The 27,677-nt window shown below is 38.7% G+C and overlaps 2 protein-coding genes across 2 annotated transcripts; both read left to right on the top strand.

The window, feature by feature from the left end:
• The first annotated feature begins 584 nt into the window (after window positions 1-584).
• Window positions 585-14,431, top strand: LOC103035388 (cytochrome c oxidase assembly protein COX18, mitochondrial). Its single transcript, XM_022676413.2, has 7 exons — window positions 585-746; window positions 1,542-1,956; window positions 5,083-5,183; window positions 6,367-6,533; window positions 7,403-7,518; window positions 8,986-9,093; window positions 13,188-14,431. Exons 1-7 carry the CDS (start codon window positions 742-744, stop codon window positions 13,362-13,364), a joined length of 1,089 nt encoding a protein of 362 aa, XP_022532134.1. The 5' UTR covers window positions 585-741; the 3' UTR covers window positions 13,365-14,431.
• Window positions 14,432-15,144: 713 nt separating this feature from the next.
• Window positions 15,145-27,323, top strand: igfbp7 (insulin-like growth factor binding protein 7). Its single transcript, XM_007260335.4, has 5 exons — window positions 15,145-15,617; window positions 18,785-18,894; window positions 21,943-22,050; window positions 22,739-22,865; window positions 24,047-27,323. Exons 1-5 carry the CDS (start codon window positions 15,203-15,205, stop codon window positions 24,067-24,069), a joined length of 783 nt encoding a protein of 260 aa, XP_007260397.2. The 5' UTR covers window positions 15,145-15,202; the 3' UTR covers window positions 24,070-27,323.
• Window positions 27,324-27,677: the final 354 nt, after the last annotated feature.

The following is a 27,677-nucleotide window of genomic DNA, read 5'->3' as shown; positions in this document are numbered from 1 at the left end:
ACAGTATATTTTAAAGTTATACCCGGGTGTGTAGCGTCTTTGTAAGTTATAAATGTGCAAAATATTGTAGTTTTTTGTTGTTATTATTTTTTTTCACCCTCCAGCTATAAATGATTTTTCCAAAATCAGCATGTTATTGTTCATTTAAAACATATAAAATTAAATATATAAATAATAATAATATTTATTTGTGTCTCTGTATGAATTAAACCAACGCAGTACATTATTGCGTTTTTTTTAAGCAAATACGGGCGAACTTTTATTTTGTTTATTTATTTTACATATTTTTATTAGCAATAATATACTGATCTTGGAAAAATCATTAATACACAATAATAATAATAATAATAATAATAATAATAATAATAATAATTGCTGTTTAAAAAAATAAAAAATAAAAGTCCGCCTAAAATTCGCTCTTGTTTTTTTTCGAATATGCATTAATGTTCTGCGTTTGTTTAATTAATACAGAAACACAACAAATATGATATATATTTCACGATCACGATTTTCTGATTTACTGGGAGAGATTTTGTTTTAATAATATAATTTAATTCTTCTTGGCTTTTATTTTGTCGGGTTGAGAAAGCAGCGATGTCGTCACCGGAGCGCGCCGCAGTGACATGCCGCTGAGGGCTGAATGTCAGATCTGGAAAATAAACCTCTAATAATAATTTATATTATTTATTTACTCCAGTAAAAACCCGTAAACCCGCGCTGAGGAACGGAATAAACATCAACATGAGGTGAGGAGAGAACAGCCGCTGTTTAACCTGATTATATATATAATATACACACAGAACCGGTCAACATCTGCACACACCCCTCCTCATTCAGTGTGTTTCTTTATTTTTATGACTTTTTACATTATAAATTTAATATTGAAACACGCTGAATAATATGTATTTATAACTCGCTCTCTGGCCGTCTTACATCTTCTTCATGATTTCTATAAATAACAATAACGTTAGATATCAGACACGCTTTAGTAACTGGATTACTTCAGATTACTAATTCACTACAGGAAACTCTAAAAATTCAGTTCACTGGAGTCACTAAATCATTTCAAACTATTAGTTTATTGCCACCGTCAGACAGCCTGTACCTGTTTTAGTTAAGTTTTTCTTTTAACTTTTATTTATTTTATATATTTTGACTTTTTATTTATTACATTTTTCTCTTTTACCTTTTTGGCATTTTATTTACTACGTTTATTTTATTCATTTTGACCCTTTTTATTAGTTTATTTTATATATTTTATTATTCTAAGTATTTATCTCTTTATTTTTTTGCTATACATTTCAGCCTGTCCACTTATCCTTTTATTCTAAATTATCATATTTCTTCTTAATTATATCTTATATAATTTCCTTGTTTTTCTAATGCTCTTACCATTTAGTTATTATAATGTTTTGATTATTATTATTTTATGACGTTCTTTATTTTAGCTCTCCTGACTAAATACTTGATATGAAATTTAATGTATCTCTCTCTCTCTCTCTCTCTCTCTCTCTCTCTCTCTCTCTCTCTCTCTCTCTCAGGTATCTCTCTGTACCGTGGTTGAGGCTGGCTGGTTCTGTGGTCAGTTCTGGTCCGTTGAGGTTGTGTTGTTCTGGTCAGGTATCGGTAAAGCTCTCGGTCAGAACCGTCTCTCAGGTTGTGTTTACAGTGGACCACAGGTCCCGCCCCTCTCGTCCTGTACTCTCTAATCCCTGGGCTCTCTCAGGACTTTGTCCCGCAGGTCTGCAGTCCTGCAGGAGGGTGAGCTCGGCCCGGCCCGGCTGGTACGAGAGCATAGCGGACTCTGGACCCGTCCATCTGACCGAGCAGCTGCTGATCTTCAGCCAGCAGAGCACAGGCTTACCCTGGTGGATCAGCATCATCTGCACCACACTGACCCTGCGTACCGCCATCACCCTCCCCCTCTCCATCTACCAGAACACCATCATCGCCAAGGTCTTGTTTTACACACACACACACACACATATATACACATACATACTATGAAGGAACACATAAGAAATCATGTAGTAACTTAAAAGTGTTAAACAATCCAAAAATACTCTGTGAATAAGAATTTAGATGCTCTTAACTTGTTAACTTGTGGTTTCTGAGGCTGGTAACTCTGGTGAACTCATCCTGTACAACAGAGGAAACTCTTGCGCTTCCTTTCCTGTGTCGGTCCTGATGAGGGCCAGTTCCATCACCAGTGTAATGTTTTTAATGGTCTTTGCAGTGACTGCACTTGAGGATGTTTTCAAAGTTCTTGAAGTGTCCCCTCCGTGCCTTTTCTCTCTGGGTGGGTACAGTAGGTGGCGCTCTCTCCCCTCATCACTTCCACTGTGGTGCTAGCTGGTACAGGCATCTGTTAGCTGATGTATCAGAGCTGGGGATCTAGCGCTACCTAGTGATGCTGCATTGATTGGCGGCAGCTGGAAAAGAGGCGGAGCCTGATTTTATATGTATCTGAGGAGGTGTGTGCTGGTCTTTACTAGTGATAGGGAAGAGGGAGTCCTAATGAGTGAGTGAGGAAATTGGCTTCGCACATTGGATGTAGAGTGGGATAAAATTAGAAATTAATGATAAATTATCTGTTGATACTGAAGATATTGATACAACAGCTTTCTGTGTGTAATATTACAGCAGTTTAGATGTTTTAGAGACAGTGGTGTTCATATCCTGTATACTAGGACAGATCTTAGACTGTGTGTGTGTGTGTGTGTGTGAGTGTGTGTGTGTGAGTGTGAGAGTGTGAGCTCTCGGAGTGTTTACTGTAACACAGCAGAAGTATGAGGGGAATGTAAGTGAAGGTCAGCAGATCGCTGTAAGAAAACACTGCAGATTCTCTGCTTATTAAACGTCTCTCTCCCGGGTGAGGGGGATTGTGGGATGCGTCTCCGGCTCAGAAGGGAGGACAGAACTCAGGATATTCTTCATTTAATCACTAATACTTTCCAACTGACTACGGGTGTGCCATATCCAATCATATGCAATAATTTCACTAACATTTTTTACTGTTTTTAGCAAAAGAAAAATTCACACTGTTCTCATTTCCCATTATATATCTACTAGAGACAGATTCTATCTGTCCAGTATCATTTATTTTACTTTAATCCTGGATATATGGAGATATTTGAAGTGCATTAATAATATTATTAGTATCATGAATGGATTCTAGATCATTGACTCCTGTTTTTAATCTGATAAACGTCCGTATTTTTTTAATATCTCAATATATAGAGGTGTGCTATATCATATTATATGCAATAATAATTCAGTTTTTTGTCATATCGCCAAGAGTATCGTCATTGCAAAAAAAAAAAGAAGAAAAAAAAACATGAAATATTGTGATATTATATAAGGAAAATATCGCCCACTTCATATCACTGACAGAAAATCATAGATCTAGTTCCTGCACAGGTTTTAAAAAATGTGGAATTTGAGATTAGGAATTTAAACATTTTTGCATTCCAAAAAAATTGGAATTTAAAAATTCTTAATAATTTAAAATTTCCCTCTTAAAAAGTAATGTGTAAAAGCAATATTATGCAATTGTATGATTATTGTATAAGTTACATAAGTTTAGCCTTAAAATAAAAATATATATGTATATATATATATTACCATTTCTGAGACAGTATGTAGTCCAAAAACGTTGGTTATTGTGACAGGCCTACATAGTGACAGCACAAAGAATCGAGGACAAGAAAAATGGATAAAGTCAGACTAAAGGTGATGAATCTTCTGAACTGTGTATCTGATCCAGATGTAAATTCTTGGAAATAAAAGCTAAAATGTTGATATTTTGTCTCATATTCTTTTTTTAATGACAAACTCAAATGTTTTCAATCTACAGCAGAAATTAAGGGATCTGTCTCACTGTTCTAATATTTTTTAAGGGGACTGTATTTATATAAGTGAGTGATTCTGTCTGTTTTCTGCACTGTAATCTTTATTTTTACCCCCGAGGCTGAAAGTCAGACTGACCGCTCCTCCTTTACCCCAGTTAGAGGATTTTTGTTTGTGTTCCCACAGACCAGCCGCCCCCACGCTCCCCAGACTCCTGCTCCAGTCCTGTACCAAAACCAGAGCTCCAACTATTATATGAGTAAAAACCAGGGTTAGAATTACAGGGAGATTGGGGGGGGGATTGACCCCATAATTAACAATTGAACCCCCTAAAAAGGGGTAAAAACAGTGCAAAAACGTGTGTGTATCTGTGTTAGCAGTTACCAGTAGTGCTGGTGTGTTTTCATTACAGGGAGTGTTCACTAGGAGTGTACCGTGTCGTATCATACGCAAAAATATTTAACATAATTAAAAAACTAATTTTGAAGGCCTTAATTTGTCTTAAAATGTCTTAAATCCATCTCCTAAATGTCTAAATATGATTTGATTTAATTTTTCTTTGCGTTTCGCAGTTTTTAAATTCGATATTCAAGCTGTAGCATACTAATTTATTGGTGGAGCCAAGTGCATATTTAAAGGCTTAGGTGTAAAGGTTTATTTATTACTTGTTTTTGGCTAGTGTATACTGTGTAAATGTATACATTTAAATGTATACTGAAAAAAACGGCAGCAGCATTAGCATTAGCAGCTAACTGCGCTAAGCACTAGCTCTTTCGCCCATTCAGAGGCGAGTATATCGGACTGTAGCCTGCAACACATTTACTGTGTTAAAATCAGTTACGTTGGACGAACTGCTAGCTGATAGCACCCTGGCTAAGTGCTGCAGAAAATAATGTAAATCTAAGCTTACTGTAAATAAACGGAAGCGCTTTACTCACCCAAATAAACCGTTTTTTGCTGAATTAAAAAAAGGGAAACATGGCGGCACCCTTGTTCCTTACTATTGCCACTTAATTATGTTCAATAATACAATTACAAGAAAAGATAAAACAGTGAACAGAGGTGAGAAGAGCTGTGTGCAAACTTTAGTTTTTTTTACTTTTTTTATTGTGCAGCTCTGGCTGCAGCTGAATGGGAATCAGAGACACTATCAGCAGCAGATTAATAATGTGATTATATACAGTACAGTGGAGCTGTGGAGAGTAACAGTGGGATCTTCTTACTCTCAGACAGGTAGAAGCTCTGCAGAAGGAGATCGCAGAGCTAGCGCGGCGGCTAAGCTACGAGATTTCAGTCAAAGCTAAAGAGAAGGGCTGGTCTGAGAAGACATGCAGGTATGAACGGCTTCTTCTACAGAACGTAATGCATTGTTAAATTATATTTTCTGTAATGTCTGTTAAAATGGTGGGGGTTTGTGATCAGATGTTAAAGAAACATGCTGAGTTTAAACTCTACCTACTGCCCCACCCATTCCCCAGTCCTATTTCCACACTCTGGGTTGTCAGGTATAGAACGCCATAGCAGGTTAACACGGTGTGCTGCAGCCTCAGCATCCTTCTTAAAAGCTTGATGAGCAGAGACGGATAAAAATGTTAGTAAATATTGGAAATACATTTGATAGATAGACAGAAGACACAGTTTAGAACCCAGAAGGACTACAAGACAGATGCTGAGCTGCTAATTTTCTCCTGAACAGGTTAGCGCTGAGCTTTATCTAAGGTTAGCTAACTTAGCTAGCTACTGTATTTTATCATAACAGCTAGTAGGATTAAACATTACTGTTCTGAGTGCTGCTGAGTTATCAAGGTGCTGAGTTAGTGAGTATTTGACAAAGGTAAAGTGATCCAGACTAGACTAGACTTTTATCTAGTAGATCTAGTAAGCTAGCTGCTGGTTACCTAGTTAACTTTAGGGTTTCAGAAAGGGGGGAGATGGTGCAGATTGAGAAATGTAATTATTATAGTTTATTTCTTAATTCCTCTGTGATGGGGAGCTAAAATTAGCTAGTATTAGCTTTTATTTTATTTTAATTTTCAGTTCCGTTCCTTAAATTCTGCAGCTCCTACCGTCTGTTGCACCATTTAAGGTGGAACGGGAAAGTTAGCTAGCTAGCTAACTACTGAGACAAACTACTAGCGATCTTGTTTTTATGCTTATTATAAAGTATTTAGCTATAAAACATTGAAACTACACATTAAACTATGCTAATATAGTGCTAATCGTCTAGTCCAGTCTAACAAGAATTGGAAAAAATGGTAAGTGGTAAATGGTAAGTGGTAGAGGCAAGGGGTGAAACAGGATTGGGCCTCAGTGTCATCGACCTGGCAACCCATGTGAGCTTTATGTCTAGTAAAGAAGGGGGTGGGGCAAACAATTTTTGAAATTTTATGAAGCTAATTTTAGTACATATTGTTCCTTCAAATTACATGTAAAAATAATTCTAAATGTATATATTCCAAATGATATTGATATTGATGATTGATATTCGTATTGTTATTACTGCTTTATTACACGCAGATATCATTTTAAGAAGAATCTGCGGCGCATCGTGTCGGAGCTGTACGTGAGGGATAACTGCCACCCGTTTAAGGCCAGTCTGCTCATCTGGGTTCAGCTGCCCATGTGGGTGTGTCTCTCTCTCGCCCTGCGGAACCTCAGCATGGGAATAGGACACGCCTCCGCAGGTAAGCTCCTCCTCACGGCCCTGTCCCAATTCACAACACGTCCTCTACATCCTCCATCACTTACTCAAGCTTTCAGTAGGGCTGTAGGTTCAGAATTGACCAGAGGTGATGATCTAACACCTTAAATATATTATAGATTAAACACAGATTGCTCTAATAATTAAATATCTCTAAATTCCTACATTACCTGGATTATCAGGTGTGATAAAACAGGATCAGAACTGTGCTCTGCAGGGTGGTACATCTTTAAGATCAGGATTTTGGCAGCGTTTAAGGCCTTAGTTTGTCTTAAAATGTCTTAAACACATCTCTTAAATGTTTAAAAGCATGTCACAGTTTCCAAATCTGATGTTGAAGCTGTATTTTACCTTTTCTTTGTGTAAAGCTGTTAATTTATGTTTATTAGAAATATTAGTTTGCCTCTAAATACAAAAATCACAAGCTTTCTGTAAAGAATGTGTAAACTGAATATCGTTATTTAGCTTTTTGCCATTTTCTTAAATTTTAAAACTGCTTTTGTAGCTTCTTCTATTTGCCAGGCTGTAAATAAATAAGAATGGTGAATAAGAATATGTTCTTAATGACTTGCCTGGTTAAATTAAAGGTTAAATGTAAAAAACTAAATACTAAATACAGAAATCCGTTGTTTTCTGTAAAATCTGTAAACTGAATATCGGTATTGAGCTTTTTGTCATTTTGTTATTGTAAAAATGGTCTTAATTTTATTTTTTATTGGTATTAAAAAGTCTTAAAATGTCTGAAATTTAATTTATTAAACCAGCACATGTCCTGTTAATGAATAAACGTTTCTGACAAAGTGTCCAATCAGTGTGTAGGTTCAAGCCTTTAGGAGGTATCTGTGTTTACAGGGTTGCAGCAGGAGCTGGCAGCAGGGGGCGCTCTGTGGTTTTCAAACCTCACCCTCCCAGACTCCACCTGGATCATACCCGTGTCTCTGGGCCTCATTAACCTGCTCATCACTGAGGTGAGGAAACTTTTGATAGCATTACAGATCACTTAAAAAAAGTGTATTAGTGCATCTCAAATAAATAGAATATCTTATAAGACCAATTTGTACTTTTGGCAGTGTGGGCAGTGTGCCAAGTCCTGCTGGAAAATGAAATCCAGCATCTCCATAAAAGTTGTTTTCAGCAGAGGGAAGCTGTAAGATATGAAGTGCTGTAAGATTTTGTGGGAAAACAAAACTGCACTGAGTTTAGACTTGATAATAAAACACAGTGGATCAACACCAGCAGATGACAGACATGTCTCTCCAAACCATCACTGATTGGTGGAAACTTCACACTAGACCTGGAGCAGTTTGGACTGTGTGTCTCTCCACTCTTCCTCCAGACTCTGCTCCCTTGATTTACTTTAAATGAAATGTAAAATTTACTGATGATCAGTGATGGTTTGGAGAGTCATGTCTGTCATCTGCTGGTGTTGATCCACTGTGTTTTATTATCAAGTCTAAAGTCAGTGCAGTTTTGTTTTCCCACAAAATCTTACAGCACTTCATATCTTACAGCTTCCCTCTGCTACTGACAACTTTTATAGAGATGTGGATTTCATTTTCCAGCAGGACTTGGCACACTGCCCACACTGCCAAAAGTACCAACTGGTCTTATATAATATTCTAATATCTGATTTTTGCGTTTTCATTGTCTGTAAACCCTAGTCATCAAGAGTTTCACATTTTGAACTAAATTACTGAAATAAAGTAACTCAAAAAGTTTTTGAGATGCACTAGTATATAGCATTTCCTTTATACAAATATTACTTTATTCTGCGCAGGAAATGAGCTTTTATCCTCCCTTTATTCAGCTCAGGGTTAATGTCGGTGGTCATATGTCACCAGAGGGAGGAACAATAGGGCTGAGGGAAGTGTGGAGGGGGGATTCCTACAGAACAGTGTTAATTATAGGTCGCTATTCCTCCTTGGAAAAAGAGTCCAGAACAGGAAACACCACAGAGCAAGATCTTTAATTCCTACAATCCCTGTCCAATGCTAGACTTAATTTAAGTCCAGAAAACTCTGCTCTGTGAAAGTCTGGTTCCTTTAAAGTAAATGGAAGTAATGTACATTGGCCATCCATTAAATTCAGAGAGATTTTTATATTTTAAAATGTGCTGCGTTGTAGATTAATATTAAAATCATCCATTAGAATGATGAAACTGGCACTTATCAGGACCGCCCCAAGAAAGGAAGAGCAAGAGTTTCCCCTGTTGTACAGGATAAGTTCATCAGAGTTACCAGCCTCAGAAACTACAAGTTAACAAACAGCTCCTCACATAAAAGCATCTAAATACCTAAATCACAGGGTATTTTAAGTTACTACATGATTCCATATGTGTTTCTTCATAATCTGGATCAATTTACTATTCATTTACCGGACTTTATCTTGAGATGTTCTAATGTTTTGTGTTTATGCTGGATGTGTGTGTTGGTCAGATATTTGCTGTGACGAGGTTAGACGCTTCGAGATTCCAGAGGTACGTGACGCACTTCATCAGAGGAATCTCACTGGTGATGATTCCCCTTTCAGCTGCAGTTCCCTCTGTGAGTACACTAACCCTACATTTATAAAGTAGAGTAAGTGTAACAGATTAACAAATGGGTTAATCTACAGTTACAGTAGATACAGAATCACCAGCACTGTAATCTGTTGTACCCATACTGCTCTGTAATTAATCTACAGTTACAGTAGATACAGAATCACCAGCACTGTAATCTGTTGTACCCGTACTGCTCTGTAATTAATCTACAGTTACAGTAGATACAGAATCACCAGCACTGTAATCTGTTGTACACGTACTGCTCTGTAATTAATCTACAGTTACAGTAGATACAGAATCACCAGCACTGTAATCTGTTGTACCCCTACTGCTCTGTAATTAATCTACAGTTACAGTAGATACAGAATCACCAGCACTGTAATCTGTTGTACCCGTACTGCTCTGTAATTAATCTACAGTTACAGTAGATACAGAATCACCAGCACTGTAATCTGTTGTACCATACTGCTCTGTAATTAATCTACAGTTACAGTAGATACAGAATCACCAGCACTACAGCTATTTATAGAGATCTTTGAGCATAAGGAAAGCTTACATTAAGTGAAAGTTAGTTTTTATGGTTATGTTTAGGAGGTTCTATAGTAATCCCTCTGAACCCGTCGACCCCTCTCAGAGAGCATGTCTGGGTTTGTGTGTCTGGAGAAGGTTCACGTCCCATTACTCTGTAAATAAAACGTGGCTGAGTTTATCTGCTCAGTGAATCCAGCGCGGTGCAGGAGAACAAAAGCGCTGGACGGTTTCCAGATAGACCCCACATCATTCCGGGGGTCTGCGGTGTCTGGGGGGGTTATGTAAGGGACTGTGGGATCAGGGTGGGTTTTGAAGCTGGGCTGGTGTCTGGTCACGCTCTCGAGCAGGTTTAGGATGTTTGGATTCTGTAGAGATGGTTCCAGCAGATCCGTGTCGCTTCTCCTTATCTGGCAACATGAAGCAAGAGCTACTGCTACTGCCTGCATGACCCGTCTCCATCTCAACCTGTCTCTCTCTATATCTCTAGTGGTTATTTTTTGTGTTATTTATTATATTTATTATATATAATTGACTCATGTAATTGTATTTTTGTCATGCTTTATGTTTTTTCTCATTTTCTCATTTATTTATCTGGTAAAAAAAGAAAGTATGGTCAACTCCTACAAACTGAGAATCTGGAGTGATGATGAGCTACGTTTTGGTAGGGAGCAGTAGTAGAGGATAATAAGGTACCAAAGTACCAAAAAGCCAGTGGACTGGGGTCGAGTTGAGTTGATTGGAGTTGAGTAAAGTTGAGTGGATTGGAGTTGAGTTGATTGGAGTTGAGTAAAGTTGAGTGGATTGGAGTTGAATTGATTGGAGTTGAGTTAAGTGAATTAAGGGGATTTGAGTTGAGTTGAGTGAAGTTGTGTAGAGTTGATTGGAGTGGATTGGAAATGAGAAGAGTGGATTACAGTAGAGATGAGTTGAGTGAATTGATTTGAGTAGAGTTGAGTGGATTGAAGTGGAGTTAAGTTTAGTGAAGTTGCGTAAAGTTGAGTGGATTGGAGTTGAGTGGAGTGGATTTGAGTTGAGTGAAGTTGAGTAGAGTTAAGTGGACTGAGTGGAGAGGGGTGGGGTGGACATGAGATGAATTGATTGGAGTGGATTGGAGATGAAAAAAGTGGTTTGGAGTTGAGTTGAGTAAAGTTGAGTAGAGTTGAGTGGACTGAAGTGGAGTTAGGTTTAGTGAAGTTGTGCAGAGTTGAGCGGATTGGAGATGACTGGAGTTGAGTTGATTGGATTTGAGTGGAGTGGAGTAAAATTAAGTAGAGTAGAGTAGAGTAGAGTGGATTGGAGATGATTGGAGTTAAGTGGAGTAAAATGAAGTGGAGTTGAGTTAGGTCAGGATCAGGTTATAGTATCTCTGAGTAGAGTAGAGTAGAGTAGAGTAGCAGTAAGGCAGTCAGGAAACCCAAACTGAAATAAATACACATATACACAGGGCTGTTACTAAAGTTCTGGAGACAAGTTCTGTTTTTTATTTTGATTTATTTATTTTGTGGTTGGTACACAAATAGTCCTGCTGATTACTGAGTGAGCTGTAATCTGGCCCGATCAGAACCACTGTGTTGTGTCTGCGGTTCTGGTTATGTAAGAGAAGCGAATGCCGCAGCAGACGTGTCCGCAGCCAGACTCACGTGCCCCGCTCTCGCGTGTTCTTCAGACAGGGTTCAAACAGATGAGAGCAGATATCTGCAGGAGAAAGCTGGAGAGAGTCAGAGCAGGGTCCTGTGGTTCAGAGCTGCAGACGGGTCTGTTATACAGGAGGCAGCACTGTGATGGTGATGTGATAACAGCAGGACTTTTTATTATTATACCTGCACCACTGTAAACACCTATTAATATAATACCTATACCTCAAATACGCTACAATTTATATACTGCTGTTAAAATCTGATTAAGATCTGCATCTGCATTTCTCTGATTAACTTATTCTGTGCAACAGACAGTACTCTTGCTCTTTCTTTCCTGGAGTGGTCCTAATGAGTGCCAGTTTCATCATTATGATGTTTTTAATAGTCTTTGCGACTGCACTTGAGGAATTTCTTGAATTTTCTTTAGTTGAGTAGTTGTTGTTTCTCATAATCTGGATTCGAACATTACTCAAATATTCACTATTCACTGTATACCTGTAACTCTACCTCTTCACTACTTTACTTTAACTGATGCTCTTGATGAGTTCAGCACAGCTGTTAACTGAATTTAGCCTGAATTCCAGGTGACTCTACCTCATAAAACTGACTGAGAAAATCCAGCAGAGATGTTCAAAACTGATCATCTGATGAAAAGGTGCTACTTTGAAGAATCTAAAATATAAAACATATTCTGGTTCGATAAACACTGATTTTGATAAATAATTCCATATGTTTTTATTTAAAGTTTGGATGACTTTAGTATTAATCTACAATAAAGAACAGGTGTGACCCAAGTTTTGACTGGTACTGTGTATACACACACACACACACACACACACACACACACACACACACATGCACGTGGGTAGTGAATTCAGTGGACTATAGGGAACGTTTAGTAATGTCGTCATTGTGAAGCATGTGAACTCTCTCAATGGTGTCTGATTACGGGGATAAGAATCTCTGGGTGGCTGAAAGACACGTCCCTCAGCAGCAGCAGCAGCAGCAGAAGATCCTGAGAAGAGCGACACGTGTGCTTCTGCTGTTGTGAAAGAGTGCATCCCTGTCCGTGACGCTATCTTGTTCCTGTAGCGCTTTATCTCCTTATTTTCATCCATTTAGAACAGAGGATTCCACAGCAGCAAGAGGGACAAAACATGAGGCAATATAATAAACACTAACTGACTCTCTCTCTCTTTCTCTCTCTCCCTCCCTCTATCCCTCTTTCTCTCTTTTTCTCTCCCTCTCTCTTTATCTCTCCCCTCTATCCCTTTCACTTCTATTTCTCTCTCTCTTTCTATTCCTCTCTTTCTCTCTCTATCCCTCTCCTTTCTTTTTCTCTATAAATTTCTCTCCTTCTCTCTCCCCGCCTCTCTCTATCCCTCACCTTTCCCTTTCTCTATTACTTTCTCTACTTCCTCTCTCTCTCTATCCCTCAATCCTTTTATCTGTCCCTCTCTCTCCCCCTCTCTTGCTCCCTCTTTCTCTCTACTTCTTTATTCTGCTCTCTCCTATTTCTCTATCTATTCCTCTCTCTCCATCCTCTATTCTTTTCTCCTTACTCTCTCCATCACTACCTCCCTCTCTCTCTCCCCCTCTCTCCCCCTCTTTCTCTACTTCTTTATTCTGCTCTCTCCTATTTCTATATCTATTCCTCTCTCTACTCATCCTCTCTCTCTCTCTCTCTCTCTCTCTCTCTCTCTCTATCCCTTTATCTCTCAATGTTGCCAAAGCACACAAATGTCTAAAACTGAACATATAGTAAGACAGAACCATCAATAAAAAGAAACAATTACAATAATAACAATAGCAATAGTAATAATAACAACAATAATAATTTGTCAAATATAATAATGAACTGTGGTTTAATGGTCTCTCTCTCTCTCTCTCTCTCTCTCTCTCTCTCTCTCTCTCTCTCTCTCTCTCTCAGTCCATGGCTCTGTACTGGCTGAGCTCCAGTTGTGTAGGATTGGGTCATAACCTGCTCCTGCGTTCTCCACGCTTCCGGACCCTGTGCAGAATCCCCCCGACCCGCTCCGACTCAGAAACTCCCTACAGGGACATCATCGCTGCGTTCGTGGCCAAGTACACTAAATTAAGAACATGAGGACCAGTCTGATCAGAACATCAGATTCTAGCAGATCTGCTCACATCCTGAAGCCTCCAGGGGATCTGGTTCTGAAGAACATCCTGGACCTGGAGTACTGTAAACAGAACCGGCACCAGAAAGACTGTTATAGGAAGACGATGCTGACAGTGAATAAAAGTGAATAGCCAGTTAGCAACCAAACATGCTAGTGTTGCTAACAGTGAATAAGAACCTAAATAACAACTGGTTAGCAGCACTATGACAGTCCAGTAAAACATGCTAATGCTGCTCACCATGAGTAGCTCAACCATGCATGCTAATATTATTAACCATGAGTGTACACTAGTAGCCACTGGTTAATAACACAATGTAAGCTAAACCAGACTTGCTAACATTGCTAACAGTTAATAAAAAGGAATAGCCACTGGTTAGCAACATTATGACGACTCAGTCAAATATGATAATGCTGCTAACCAGGAAAAGTAGCATAATGTCAGCTCAACCAGACATGCTAATGCTGCTAACAGTGAATAAACGTGAACAGCCACTGGTTAGCAGCACTATAAAAGCCCAGTAAAACATGCTAAAGCTGCTAACAGTGAATAACAGTGTACAGCCACTGGTTAGCACCGTCAATCATGCTAATACTGCTAAGGAACAGTCAGGAACAGTCGCATAATTGTCGGCGAATGGACATATATGATTTTCGTGATGCTAACTGAAAACTATCCAGTTTTATTCCCTGTTAATTAGCATAATTAGCATGTTTGGTTGAGCTATTCACTGGTCCACTGACTGCATTACTGGATAAGCGTTGTCGGGATGTGCATTGTGTTGTTGTACAGATGTTCTCCATTAAAAGTGAAATGACGGTTCTTTCCAACACATCAATCACAGCTGATAAACAGCAGGACTTCTGGTTTGTGGTGTATTTCAGGAATTCACTCTGTATTTATAAGAAACACCAGAAGGTGCTGTTCCACTGTGTTTATACTGTATGGACAAATGTATTGGGACTCCTGCTCATTCATTGTTTCATTGCTTCTTCGGAAATCAAGGTGATTAAAAAGAGTTTATCCTGCTTTTGTTAGAGTAAATGTATCTAATGTCCAGAGTATAGACTTTCTACTAGAGCTTTAGTATAGTCTACAATATTAAATTTACAATGTAAAAAATCTGGTACTATATATATATATATATATATATATATATATATATATATATATATATATGTGTGTGTGTGTGTGTTTTATCAAGAAACATACAGCTCTGGAAAAAAAAGAGACCACTTACAAATGCCTAATTACAAATACCTAATTGAAAAACCTCTGTAATATAATTAAGAGGAAGATGGATGATCACAAACCATCAAACCACCAAACTGAACTGCTTGAATTTTTACACCAGGAGTAAAGCAGCATAAAGTTATCCAAAAGCAGTGTGTAAGACTGGTGGAGGAGAACATGATGCCAAGATGCATGAAAATAAAAATGAAATGAAAAACTACCAGGGTTATTCCACCAAATATTGATTTCTAAACTCTTAAAACTTTATGAATATGAACTTGTTGTTTTCTTTGTATTATTTGAGGTCTGAAAGCTCTGCATCTTTTTTATTATTTCAGCCAAATAAATTGTCTAAATTACAATATTGTTTGTAGTTCATAGAATAAAACAACAATGTTCATTTTACTCAAACAAAAATCCAGAGCTTTATATACTGTATATACCCGCCCAAAGTAGGCGTGTCTATTCAGTTCAGTTCAGTTCAGGGCGTGTCCGGCTGAGCTCCTCGCGCCCCACAAGCAGCTAGCTGCAGCAGCGCGCGCCTCAGTGCCATAACGCGCTGTTCTCGTCATGTTTCGCCTCGTTGTCCTCGCGCTCGCTCTCTCGCTCTCGGTCACCACCGATGGAACCGGGAGCACGCCCCCTCCCGAGACCGGGACCGAGGCTCCCCCCGCCACCACGGTCCAGAAGCAGGCGGTCCCGGTGCCGGTGCAGCGCGCTCCCGGTGTGGGAGAGCCGTGCGGCGCGCGTAACGGCCCCGGGTCCGCGCGCTGCGCTCCCGGTCTGGAGTGCGTGAAGAGCAAGAAGGATAAGAAGGGCGCGGGCAGCAGGACGGGCGTGTGCGCGTGCAAGAACGACTACGAGGTGTGCGGCTCGGACGGCGTGAGCTACGGAACCGCGTGCGAACTGAAGGCGGCGAGCGCGCTCGCGGAGGCGGAGGGCAAGACTGGCATTAAGGTGCAGCACAAGGGCAAGTGCCAGAAAGGTGAGACAGTTACCTGAACTGTGATCACGTGGTAAGGCTGTGAGAGATAATTTGATTGTATGTCAGATTGCAAGACATGTATTTCAGATATCTGGTGATTAATTATTGTATATATATATTATTAATATTTTATTAATATCACAATATACTGTGTATCACAGAACAATCAAATATTCCCATGTCAGTGTTTTCCAATATCATGTACAGTTGCTATGGTATTTCAGGTAGCTGCTAAGGTGTTCCAGGTGGTTGCTATGGTGATAGCTATAGTATATCAAGGGCTGCTAAGGTGTTTCAGGTGGTCACTATTGTAGTAGCTATGAAATTTCAGGGGGTTGCTAAGGGGGTCCAGGTGGTTGCTATGATGGTATCTGTGGCATTTCAGGTGGTAAGTAAGTGTTTTGATTTTGCGATAGTGTTTCTTAATTTTTGCTATGTTGGCTGGTATTTCAGGTGGTTGCTAAGGTGTTCTAGATTATGCAGTTTTGGTCACTGCTTTATGTAGAGGCTGTCCAGATACTTTTGGACACGTTGTGAATTGAGTGGAGGTGAAGGTGTTGAATCTGATTATGAATGTTATGGAAACATGAGCAGCTTCAGGTCTATAGACTGCAGATCACTGTACCGCTTGAACTTTCTTGGGTGAGGGAGGTGCAGAAAATGCAGAATATTTAAAAAATACTGAATTTTAAGGTGTGTCCAAACTTGTACTGTAATGTATATTTAATTTCTAGAAATTACAGGCTGAATTATCTACTGTTTTTCTCTGAACTCCGTGCTCCTCCGGTAATTTTAGTCCCGTCCGGACGCACATCTCTGAGTTTCGTCTCCTCACCTTTAATAAAATTCCACGGAGATCCACTTTAAAAACACAATAGAGAGTGGAAATGGAGGAGCTACTGAACGGGATGTCACGTGAAATAGTTTTCACAAACATCCCCCTGAGAAACTAATCCCATCTGCATAGGGCTTTAGAACTTCTTTTTGTGCTTCATATGGTTGCTAATGTATTCCAGGTGGTTGCTGTGACTGTCACAAAGGTGCCCCAGGTGGTTGCTAAGGTGTTGCCAAATGGTTGGCATGGTTTTGCTAAGATGTTTCTTGGTGATAGCTTTGGTATTTCAGGTGGCTTTGCTTTAGTGGTTGGTACGGCGTTTCAAGTGGCTGCTGTGGTGCCCAAGGTCTTTGTTCGGATTTGGCCAAGTGGATGCTGTGGTACAATATGGGTAGAGTCAGACTGTGTAGCTGAAATTAAATGTTGGTTCAGGCCAAAATCAACACACACATACACACACACACACACACACACTGCCATGCCAACAGTAGAAGAGCCTACAGGCCATTGTGTTTTAAAGGGCGGCGCCTGTTTCCCGAATCCCTGAACAGACATGTCTGAAATTCCAGCCTCTCCGGCGGATTTGGGTCGGTGAATGGGAGTCGGACCGGGATCAAACGGTTCAGACCCGCTTAGGAACACACAGAACTGGCAGTGTTTATAAAAGCAGAGCCAGAACTGTCCACACCACTGACCTTCACACACTCCCTTACAGTCCAGGATTAACAGCAGACCAGTCAACAGATCAGCCTCTCTCTCTAGCCATGCCTCTCTCTCTCTCTCTCTCTCTCTCTCTCTATCCATCCCTCTCTCTCTCTGTCTCTCTCTCTCTCTATCCATCCTCTCTCTCTCACTTGCTCAGTCAGATCAGATCCCTGATTTTCTTTATTGTCAGGTGTGTTGTGTTTAGGTTGGTTAGACATGTCAGTAAAAGTTTATACATAATATGCAGCTCTGGAAAAAAAAAATAGAGACCTCTTAAAAATTATGATTTTCTTTAATTTTACCAAATTGAAAACCTCTGGAATATAATCAAGAGGAAGATGGATGATCACAAACCATCAAACCACCAAACTGAACTGCTTGAATTTTTGCACCAGGAGTAAAGCAGCATAAAGTTATCCAAAAGCAGTGTGTAAGACTGGTGGAGGAGAACATGATGCCAAGATGCATGAAAAAAACTGTGATTAAAAACCTTTTTTTGATTTCTAAACCCTTAAAACTTTATGAATATAAACTTGTTTTCTTTGCATTATTTGAGGTCTGAAAGCTCTGCATCTTTTTTTGTTATTTCAGTCATTTCTCATTTTCTGTAAATAAATGCTCTAAATGAGAATATTTTTAGTTTATAGAATAAATCAGCAATGTTCATTTTACTCAAACATGAACCTATAATAAGCAAAATCAGAGAAACTGATTCAGAAACTGAAGTGATCTGTATATAGAAATACAGATACTATTGGAATTTCAGATGTTTTGCTATATGGTCTTCCTAGAGGGTTGCTATGGTGTACCAGGTAGTTGCTACGATGGTTGCAAAGATGATTCCATCATGGGGGTGTGATATGATAAGTGACATCACAAACAAACCAAAGAAATTATGAGAAAATTGCATGCAATTATGGTGTCATGGTGACATCAGATAGGTTAGGTGACATCACAAACATGGCAAATGTTGTCATTGGATCATAGCACACAGAAGACAGACATGTGACAGTTTCTCAAATGTTTTATTACATCACAAACCTGAATCACACAAACACGTCTGTGGCTAACAATATGCAGATATTGCATCTTTATTACATCATTTGGTTTATGACATCACAAAAATAAAGCTGGTTGTAACATCAGAAGATGGTGCGTGATGTCATAATGTCATACAGTTTTGGCATCATGTGGTTTATAATGTCACAGACATGAAGAATATAGAAATGGACTGTTATTATATTTCTCATTACATATAGTATATATTTATGAGTTTCTATGATAATGCTTTTTAAAATATAAAAAAAACAAACTATTGCAAATTCTCTCTCTCTCTCTCTCTCTCTCTTTGTCTCTCTCCCTCTTTCTCTCTCTCTCTCTCTCTCTCTTATTCTCTCTCTCTGCTAATAATCCTGTTAATTCAGGTCCACTGCTCCCAGCAGGAACACGCAGTCCAGAGATCACCTGACCAGAACTCTCCAGCAGATTTACTTTAGCTTTTTATTTTTTGTAAAATCAGAGAATCAGATCAGATCTTTAGAAGCTGTGATTAGAGGAGATCAGATCTCAGGTTTAACACATCCTAAAAAGCTAAAAATCCTCATTTTCCCCTCTTTCTCCTGCTCAGCTCCCACCATCGTGACGCCTCCCGGAGAGGTGTGGAACGTGACGGGCTCTCAGGTGTTCCTGAGCTGTGAGGCGAAGGGGATCCCCACACCTGTGGTCACCTGGAACAAGGTAATATAATGATTTCTGTTCATCAGAAATTAAGAGACTATATAACATAAATTACACACATCGTCAAAGAAATCAATCCAAACTGAACTGCTTGAATTTTTGCACCAGGAGTAAAGCAGCATAAAGTTATCCAAAAGCAGTGTGTAAGACTGGTGGAGGAGAACATGATGCCAAGATGCATGAAAAAAAAGTTATTCCACCAAATATTGATTTATAACTTTATAATTATGAACTTGTTGTTTTCTTTGCATTATTTGAGGTCTGAAAGTTCTGCATCTTTTTTTTTGTTATTTCAGTCATTTCTCATTTTCTGTAAATAAATGCTCGAAATGAGAATATTTTTATTTGGAATTTGGGAGAAATGTTGTCTGTAGTTTATAGAATAAAACAACAATGTTCATTTTACTCAAACATAAACCTATAAATAGCAAAATCAGAGAAACTGATTCAGAAACTGGAAGAAGTGCTCTCTTTATTTTTTTCCTGAGCTGTTTATATGTATATATACACACACCAGACGTCTGCTCAGTGCAGTTAACCCTATCAGTCCACTGGGAAATGAGTCATTGAGTATGTTTGCACGTGTGTGTGTGTGTGTGTACAGTATTGCTCAGACTGTGTGAAAGGATGCATGCATCTATGAATAACAGCATACAGAAACAATAGGGTCGGAAATCAGGGAAGGATTTAGGGCAGGAAGTTTTTAATCCACAGTGGCATCTAAGCGCTACCAGCTCCTGTAGAATAAAGGTGATAAACAGCACCAATACAATAAAACAAAATAATTAAATTAAAATTAATATAAACTATTTATTCAGGTGAGCTAAGATAACGAACCTCATAAAAAACTAGCAAAGTTAAATGGTATAAAAACATTAGAAAAACAAGCAAAAAATATAAAATTTAGTTTTCAAGAAATAAATAATTCAGAATAAGAGAATTGGAAGTGGACAGGCTAAAATAAAAATGTAAAGCGCTAAAATAAAGAGATGAATAATTAAAATAAAGTAATAAAATATTTAAAATAGGATCAAATAAATGAAATAAAAGGCCAAAAGTAAAACAAGGAAAACAATAAATACAGTAAAAAAATGAAATGAATAAAACCAATAAAATAAATAATGGAAAATTAGATGAATAAAAAGACAAAGTAAAAAATAGAAAAAGGTGAAGCTGGTATTAAAAAGTATATAATACCATATTATATTTTACTTTATATTATTATAAAGTAAATAAAAAGTGTTATAAAAAGCCAAAATATGTTTTATATATATATTTTTTATATATTCTGTTGTTTTGATGCCAACTTTGCTCCCTCTTGGCTGATTCTCACAGTCGGCTTCATGAACTTTTAACTGGTGCTGTATAGACTCAACAGATTATAGATATACAGGTATATTCTATACATCCACATAAAAAAACATTAATGTAGTGAAACTGATTCAGTATGAATCTGCAATGTGTGGTATTCACTAACTGACAGACAATCCAATGTGCTTTAAGTCTGTTTGCAGTGTGTGTAGATTGTAGTGTCTAATAGTAATAATTGTTGGGACACAGTTGTGGAAATTCGAATAGATGAATTTAGTGTGGATTTGTATCGTGTTCAGTTTCTCCAATCTGAGAATAATTAATGTGGAGAGATTTTAATCCAGTATGAATATGAAGTGTGTGTAGTTTTTTTTTACAGTCTGACTGTAAAATAACTGTTTTAACCCAGTATGAATCAACAACACGTAACGTACAGACTGTAGAAGTCCAGTTTCGAACCTCTGGACTGATTTTGGTTCAGTATGAATCTGCAGAGTTTTATTGGAGGACTGTAATAACTGTAGAGTGTAGTTAATCTGGTATGAATCTGCATTGAATGGATAAAAATCGGTATCTGAGTGTAGTGTTTTATATCTGAGTGTAGCTGGAGTAGTATGGCTGTAGTCTGAGGGTTGTGTGAATGTTGTACCTTCCTGTAAAAACATGATCTTACTCCTGGAATTTGCTTTGAGTCAATCAGGCATGACCAAAACTCCAGCAGAACCAACAGGCTGTCAGCCTGAGCCTCAGAAAAATGCACTTTTCCATCAGCTTTTTAAAAAACGTTCATCACACTGACTGACAGCTCATATTGTATCTGAACTCTGACCGTGTTTGATGAAGGATCTCCAGGATCCAGAGCTCCCTCAGGGTGGAGGGAAAGTTCTGGAGATGTTAAAACATTCTGCAGATTCTTTTTGGGCAGCTTTGGTGTCAAAGAGTACAGTGTTCACACTACAAGACACATTGCTCAAATCTGGTTCACATTCAGTGTAAATGTAAGTGATCTGTATCTGTGTGTAATGTGAACACAGAATCTGTTCCTGAATCGTCTCACATGCTGCACATTGATACCTGTATAAACTCCTCCTTCTTCACCAACAACAAAGAAAACCCTCATATTAGAGAGAGGAGAGACTCGTAGCTTTATAAAGGGAAATGGATGAGTTAGCAGCTCATATGTGGAGCATCTTTTGCTGGAGTGGAGAAACAGTAAACAGCTGCTCTGAAGTTCATGCTCAGATCCAGGAGGAGAAAAAAGGACAGGCGGTTTGCTTTTGCTGTTTTTTTACAGCTATAGCTGCACAGCTGCACCAAGAGATTTTTTGGGGGGTACGAGAGAGAATCATGTAGCGCTAATGCTAATGCTTAACCGCCAAAAGACGCATGAATTCAGATTTGATTTGACCATTCACATTCATGTTGAATGTCCATGAATCCGATATGTATCTGAATTTGGACCACATATGAAAGTCGATTTAAATCTGATTTAATAAAATCGAATTTGGCACGTTCACACAGCCATTAAAAAAATCTGATCTAAGCCACATTAAGCAAAAAATCAGATTTGAGTCACTTCAGCCTGGTAATGTGAATTTAGCCTTAGTTTTTAAGCTTTTTTTGCAACATCACAGCAGCCCATGTGTACTGGTGATTAAATTCTTAACTACCACCCTGATTCTATACTCACTGTTTGCTGTATTATGGATTGTGTGGATGATGTTCTTCTTTCTGTAGATCAGCAGTGATAAGAAGAAGATGCTGCTTCTTCCTGGAGATCAGGATAACCTGGCCATCCAGACCCGCGGAGGCCCAGAGAAACACGAGGTCACCGGCTGGGTGCTGGTAAGCATGCTCCGCCTACTGGATTTATATCATATTCTTTGCAATATGAAAAAACACAGAATAATATTTTATTTATTTCAGGAATATACTACTGCAAAAGTAGAAGTTGAAGCTAAATTTGTCTATTTTTTAAACAGTAGTAACTAAAAAAAAACTGTGTATTTTGCAAAAATATCTTTCACAGTATTAAAGTGCAAAATATTTAGTGCATGCATATAAATTGCAAACATAGGGCTCCGAGTGGTCCAGCGCAGTGGTCTAAAGCGAATCCAGGTCATGCAGCTTGCACAATTGGCCTTGCTCTCTCTGGGTGGGTACAGTACAGTAGATGGCGCTCTCTCTTTCCCCTTATCACTCCTAGGGTGATGTTGATCAGCACAAGGCTGCGTCTGTGAGCTGCTGTATCGGAACAGAGTCGCTGCACTTTCTTCCAAGTGTTAGCGCTTTGATGCTACTCGGCAATGCTACAGCATCAGCAGCAGCTCAAAAAGAGGCGGAGTCTCTTGTTTCAACTTCTTGTCAGAGGGGGTGTTTGAGCATCACTAGTGATGATGGACTGAATATTGGGATAATTGGCCAAATAAATTAGAAAATTCGAAAAGAACAGGAAAAAGAGAAAATAAATAAATAAATGAATTGCAAACATGTAGAATCATACTATAAAACAAATATATTGATTGTGTTTCAGATCTTTCCGCTCACTACTCGTGATGCGGGCTCGTATGAGTGCCACGCCAGCAACGCCAAGGGTGAAGATTCAGCTGTGGGCACCATCCACGTGGTAGACTCCATCAGTGACATCCCCACCAAGAAGGGTGAGCACATTTTAATCCCTTAATGCCAGTTTAATGGAGAGTGTGATTACTTTTATTAAGTAGTTAGCATTATGCTAGCAGGAGGCGCTAATTTCAATTTAAACAAGCTAACTTCTGACACCAACATGCTGTAACTACATTCACTCTGGGTGACGTGGGGAATTAAAAGTGGTTATAAACTAGTTTTTATTGTCTATGTTTTCACATTTATGGCTGTAGTATTGCGTATATAAGTGGATTTATTAGTCAGTAGCTGTTGTTTAGTAGGAGGCCGTGTGCTCCAGCGCATGCTCAGGCTAGCAGAGCTAACGGCGGGAACAGCTCCAGTACTGCAGGGCTTCAGCTCCACTCTTCACTCTCCTCATCATCAACACACAGGTTTTTACTCGCCTGCTGTTTACCAAGAATCTGTAAAATGAGAGATCCATTATATAATTATCTCAGGATTTATCAAAGCAGTCAGCAGAGAACTTTACTATACTTAAAGTCTCATACAATTAAAAACCTCTGCAATATAAATTATAATCAAGAGGAAGATGGATGATCACAAACCATCAAACCACCAAACTGAACTGCTTGAATTTTTACACCAGGAGTAAAGCAGCATAAAGTTATCCAAAAGCAGTGTGTAAGACTGGTGGAGGAGGAGAACATGATGCCAAGATGCATGAAAGAAAACTGTGATTAAAAACCACCAGGATTATTCCACCAAATATTGATTATTTCTGAACACTTAAAACTACTTTATGAATATGAACTTGTTTTCTTTGCATTATTTGAGGTCTGAAAGCTCTGCATCTTTTCTTTTTGTTATTTCAGTCATTTCTCATTTTCTGCATATAATAAATAAATGCTCTAAATAACAATATTTTTATGTGGAATTTGTGAGAAATATTTTTTATTTCCTACATTATAACTTAAAAGTGATTTAAAAGTGTTAAAGAGCCACTAAAGCTCAGCCAATCAGCTTTCCCTCCTGCCCCTCCTCTAAACCCATACATCATCCAGTGCCCCTTGCTTTTATATATATATATATATATATATATATATATATATATATATATATATATATATATATATATATTTATTTATTTTTTTCCTGATTTAGTCCAAGCCTTTTTCGATATATACTCTGTTATTATGGGATGTGGTGACCTCTATGTTTGTGTTTGTTTCTGCAGTGGTCCAGGATGACGAGCTGTAAGGGGGGGGGTGTGTCCCGAGGCCTCATCATAAATCCTGCAGGATCAGGACCAGGATTAGACACAGACCAGCTACACACTGCTGTATATACCCGCACACTGCTCACCACACACACACTCCACACACACTGCAGTACACCATACACACTCCACACACAGTGCTTTATATGCCCACACACACACTGTACAACACTGGCAACATGCTGCACGCAGCTAGCATTCGAACGTTAGCCAGTTAGCATATAATTAATTCGTCGATTATTATACTGATTAATTCTCATTAGCTACAAAAACAAGTATCACACAGATACACAGTAAATTCTGATCACGTGATATGTCTCGTGTTCTTGTTTTCTTTTAAACTAAGAAGCAAAAAAATATATTTTAAAATATTTATAAAAATATATTGATTAATTAATCAGTGTCATATAAAGTATGCCAAATTTTATTTACTTAAAAATATATATTTAAAAGATTTTTATTATTTTTGGTCATTTTTATACCCGTCAGAGTATATGTTTGATAAAGCATTTGAATATATATATTTTTGCGTATGGTAAGAATTAACCATGCGGCGTTCCTTATATATAAAATAATGCAAGCTGTCCAAGCATGACCCACCCATACAGAAAAGAAATATATATGACCTTTCCTTTTTTTTTTCAATGTGAAATATATTTAAAATATATTGTTTCATTTTAAAACTTACTGCGAAACCCAGCTCCACCTTAATCAAGAGATCTGTCCAGAAAACCCGACCCAAACATTTCCATTTTACACTTTAATCAGTGGCTCCACGTCCAGATCTGCCCTCAGGGCTGCTGTCGAAGCTCTGAAGAGGCACTCAGATCACGTTATCAGATAATCAGACGATCAGATCAGTCAGAGATAGCCGAGCTAAACGTCTCCACACGATCAGATCCAGGCGCTCATCTCCGTAAATCAGACGCACTGAACGCCAGGCGGCGGCCGGGGGCTTTTGTGTTGCTTCTTTTCAGGCATTTCTTTTAAGATAAAGATTTTTTTTGTTTTGTTTATTTTGCACAGAGTGTACTCACTGCATATTTCACATAGAGTTACATTCATAGAGCTGAGAGTTCACGAGTTCACGAGAATGTTAGAAGGTGTGCGTTATCAAGAGGACAGTTACTTAAAGGGCCAGCGTCCTGATTTTACTGTAGTATTTTCCGAAAGAGTCGATAGAGGATGACTGGGGTGCCTAAAACCATCAGTACACAAGGGGGCGATAGAGGATGATTGCAGTACGTAAAACATTCAGTATTCAAGGGGACAATAGAGGGTGACTTTGGTGCTTAAAGGGGGTAATAGAAGACGACTGTGCTCCCTAAAACCATCAGTACTCAAGGGGGCAGTAGAGGACGACTATGGTGCTTAAAGGGGCAATAGAGGGCTACTGTGGTGCCTAAAGGGGGCGATAGAGAACTACTATGGTGCCTAAAACCATCAGTACTCAAGGGCGCTAAAGGATGATTGTGGTGCTTAAAGGGGGCAATAGAGGGCTACTGTGGTGCCTAAAGGGGGCGTTAGAGGGCAATTTTGGTGCGTAAAGGGGGTAATAGAAGACGACTGTGCTCCCTAAAACCATCAGTACTCAAGGGGGCAGTAGAGGACGACTGTGGTGCTTAAAGGGGGCAATAAGGGGGAAACTGTGGTGCTTAAAACCATCATTACTCAAGGGGGCAATAGAGGGGTGTTGACTGTTGTTTAAAGGGGCAATAGAGGGCTACTGTTGTGCCTTAAGGGGGCAATAGAGGGCGATTTTGGTGCTTAAAAGGGAGTGATAGAGGATGATTGTTGTTTGAAGGGGGCAATAGAGGGCTACTGTGGTGCCTAAAGGGGGCGATAGAGGGCAATTTTGGTGCTTAAAGGGGGTAATAGAAGACGACTGTGCTACCTAAAACCATCAGTACTCAAGGGGGCAATAGAGGACGACTGTGGTCCCTTAAGGGGGCGATAAAGGACCGTGGCGCTTAAAGGGGGCAATAGACCACAATTTTGATGCTTAAAGGGGGCAATAGAGGATGAATTTGGTGCATAAAACCATCAGTACTCAAGGGGGCGATAGAGGACGATTAAGGTGCCTAAAGGGGGCGATAGAGGGCGACTGTGGTGTTTAAAGGGGGCGATAGACGGTGGTTAATTGCGTTAATCCAGCGATATTAGAGACTGTCACTGTAGCGACCCCTTGTGGCAGTGCTCAGAATGTATCGAATGCTTATGTTTTATATTTGAATACACTTGAAACCCCCAATCAGTGTAACTGTTTGTGTAATGTTTGTTTTGGGCCTAAACCAAAGTTTAGTATATGTATATTATATTAAATAAAATTGCAGTACATTATGGAAAATAGTTTTTGGGCCATTTTCCAATTTCTTTAAGAAAAGGTATTTTATAAGAATATTTACATATATTTCTTTTCTGTATGGGTAGTTTATATTTGTGACATCACAAAAATGCAATATGTAGTCTAGGATTATTCCTAGAATACGAGTTAAAATGACGCTGTTTCTAGACTTATATGTTATAAAACCTGTAAACCTGTGTTTATAGAGTATATTATATCAAGACCAGCGAGAAATTTAAATTTCCATTTTAACAGACCATTTAATCCAGTTCTCCATCACATATATTATATACTGTATTATCCTGCGGATGCTGGTGTGTTTAGTGATTGTATAATGTTAACAGTACGTGAGAAAGTTTATCTGATACAGTCTGGAGGATTGAAGGCGTGGAGATACGAGATTATGGTTCTGATATGAAAGGTTCTTTTAGAAATTCAGAGGAAGAAGAAAGAAGGTGTGAAGGTTTAGTTTTTTTCCCATCATCCATCGCTTCATTCAGCTTAACAGCTCCAGCAAGCGAGTACATGAAAAAACAACACACAGAACAATACACCCATTCCAGCCTCTCTCTCACACACACACACACACACACACACACACACACACACACACACACACACACACACACACACACACACACACACACACAGTTGTGTATATAGTCATGTAAGTGAGCACTGAGGCGTGTTGGGAAGTGTTAAGGTAGTCACGTTCAGCTTTGGGTGCTATGATTTAATGTTTATGATATTTTGTCACTTCTTTATACTGGTTTAAGTGTTTAACTGGTTTTTCCTTTAGATTCCCACAGTATAATTACTGTATGAGCTACTAATACATTAATTTAAATGTTATAACAGCTCACTAATGAATAAAGAGTTTATAAAGAGTAATGTGTGGTGTGTTTATTGTGTATTAATGTTGCTACAGTCAAGTACAGTACTCGTCTAATGGCTTCTATAAATGTTTCAGTACTATCAAATAATTCAGTTTTACTAAAAAAAAGATTTTTAGCTTCCAGCTGCTAATCTGTATTCTGGTGAATAATGCTGGAGACTTTGACAACTATATAAATTAGATTTCTCGTTATGGATAAAGTCCTGCCCTTTAACAAAATAAACCAATCAGCTTTCTGCTTCTTTATCCAGCTGGTGAGGAAGCCGCGTCTTACTGTGGAGATCTGCACAGGCGCAGTAGCCACAAAAAGCAAAAATATTTATAATTCTGTGCGTTTTTGAGCCAAATGT

Source organism: Astyanax mexicanus, chromosome 19, assembly GCF_023375975.1.
Source record: "Astyanax mexicanus isolate ESR-SI-001 chromosome 19, AstMex3_surface, whole genome shotgun sequence".
Classification (NCBI taxonomy): domain Eukaryota; kingdom Metazoa; phylum Chordata; class Actinopteri; order Characiformes; family Acestrorhamphidae; genus Astyanax; species Astyanax mexicanus.
This window is presented reverse-complemented; position numbering and strand designations above follow the sequence as displayed.

Bases quoted from the DNA above. Each gene is read 5' to 3' on its own strand.
- igfbp7 (XM_007260335.4), top strand. From the start codon at position 15,203: ATGTTTCGCCTCGTTGTCCTCGCGCTCGCTCTCTCGCTCTCGGTCACC. The intron at 18,895-21,942 runs GTAATATAATGA...TTCTTTCTGTAG, and splicing joins CTGTGGTCACCTGGAACAAG to ATCAGCAGTGATAAGAAGAA. The intron at 22,866-24,046 runs GTGAGCACATTT...TTGTTTCTGCAG, and splicing joins TGACATCCCCACCAAGAAGG to TGGTCCAGGATGACGAGCTG.
- LOC103035388 (XM_022676413.2), top strand. The intron at 6,534-7,402 runs GTAAGCTCCTCC...CTGTGTTTACAG, and splicing joins AATAGGACACGCCTCCGCAG to GGTTGCAGCAGGAGCTGGCA. The intron at 9,094-13,187 runs GTGAGTACACTA...TCTCTCTCTCAG, and splicing joins TTTCAGCTGCAGTTCCCTCT to TCCATGGCTCTGTACTGGCT.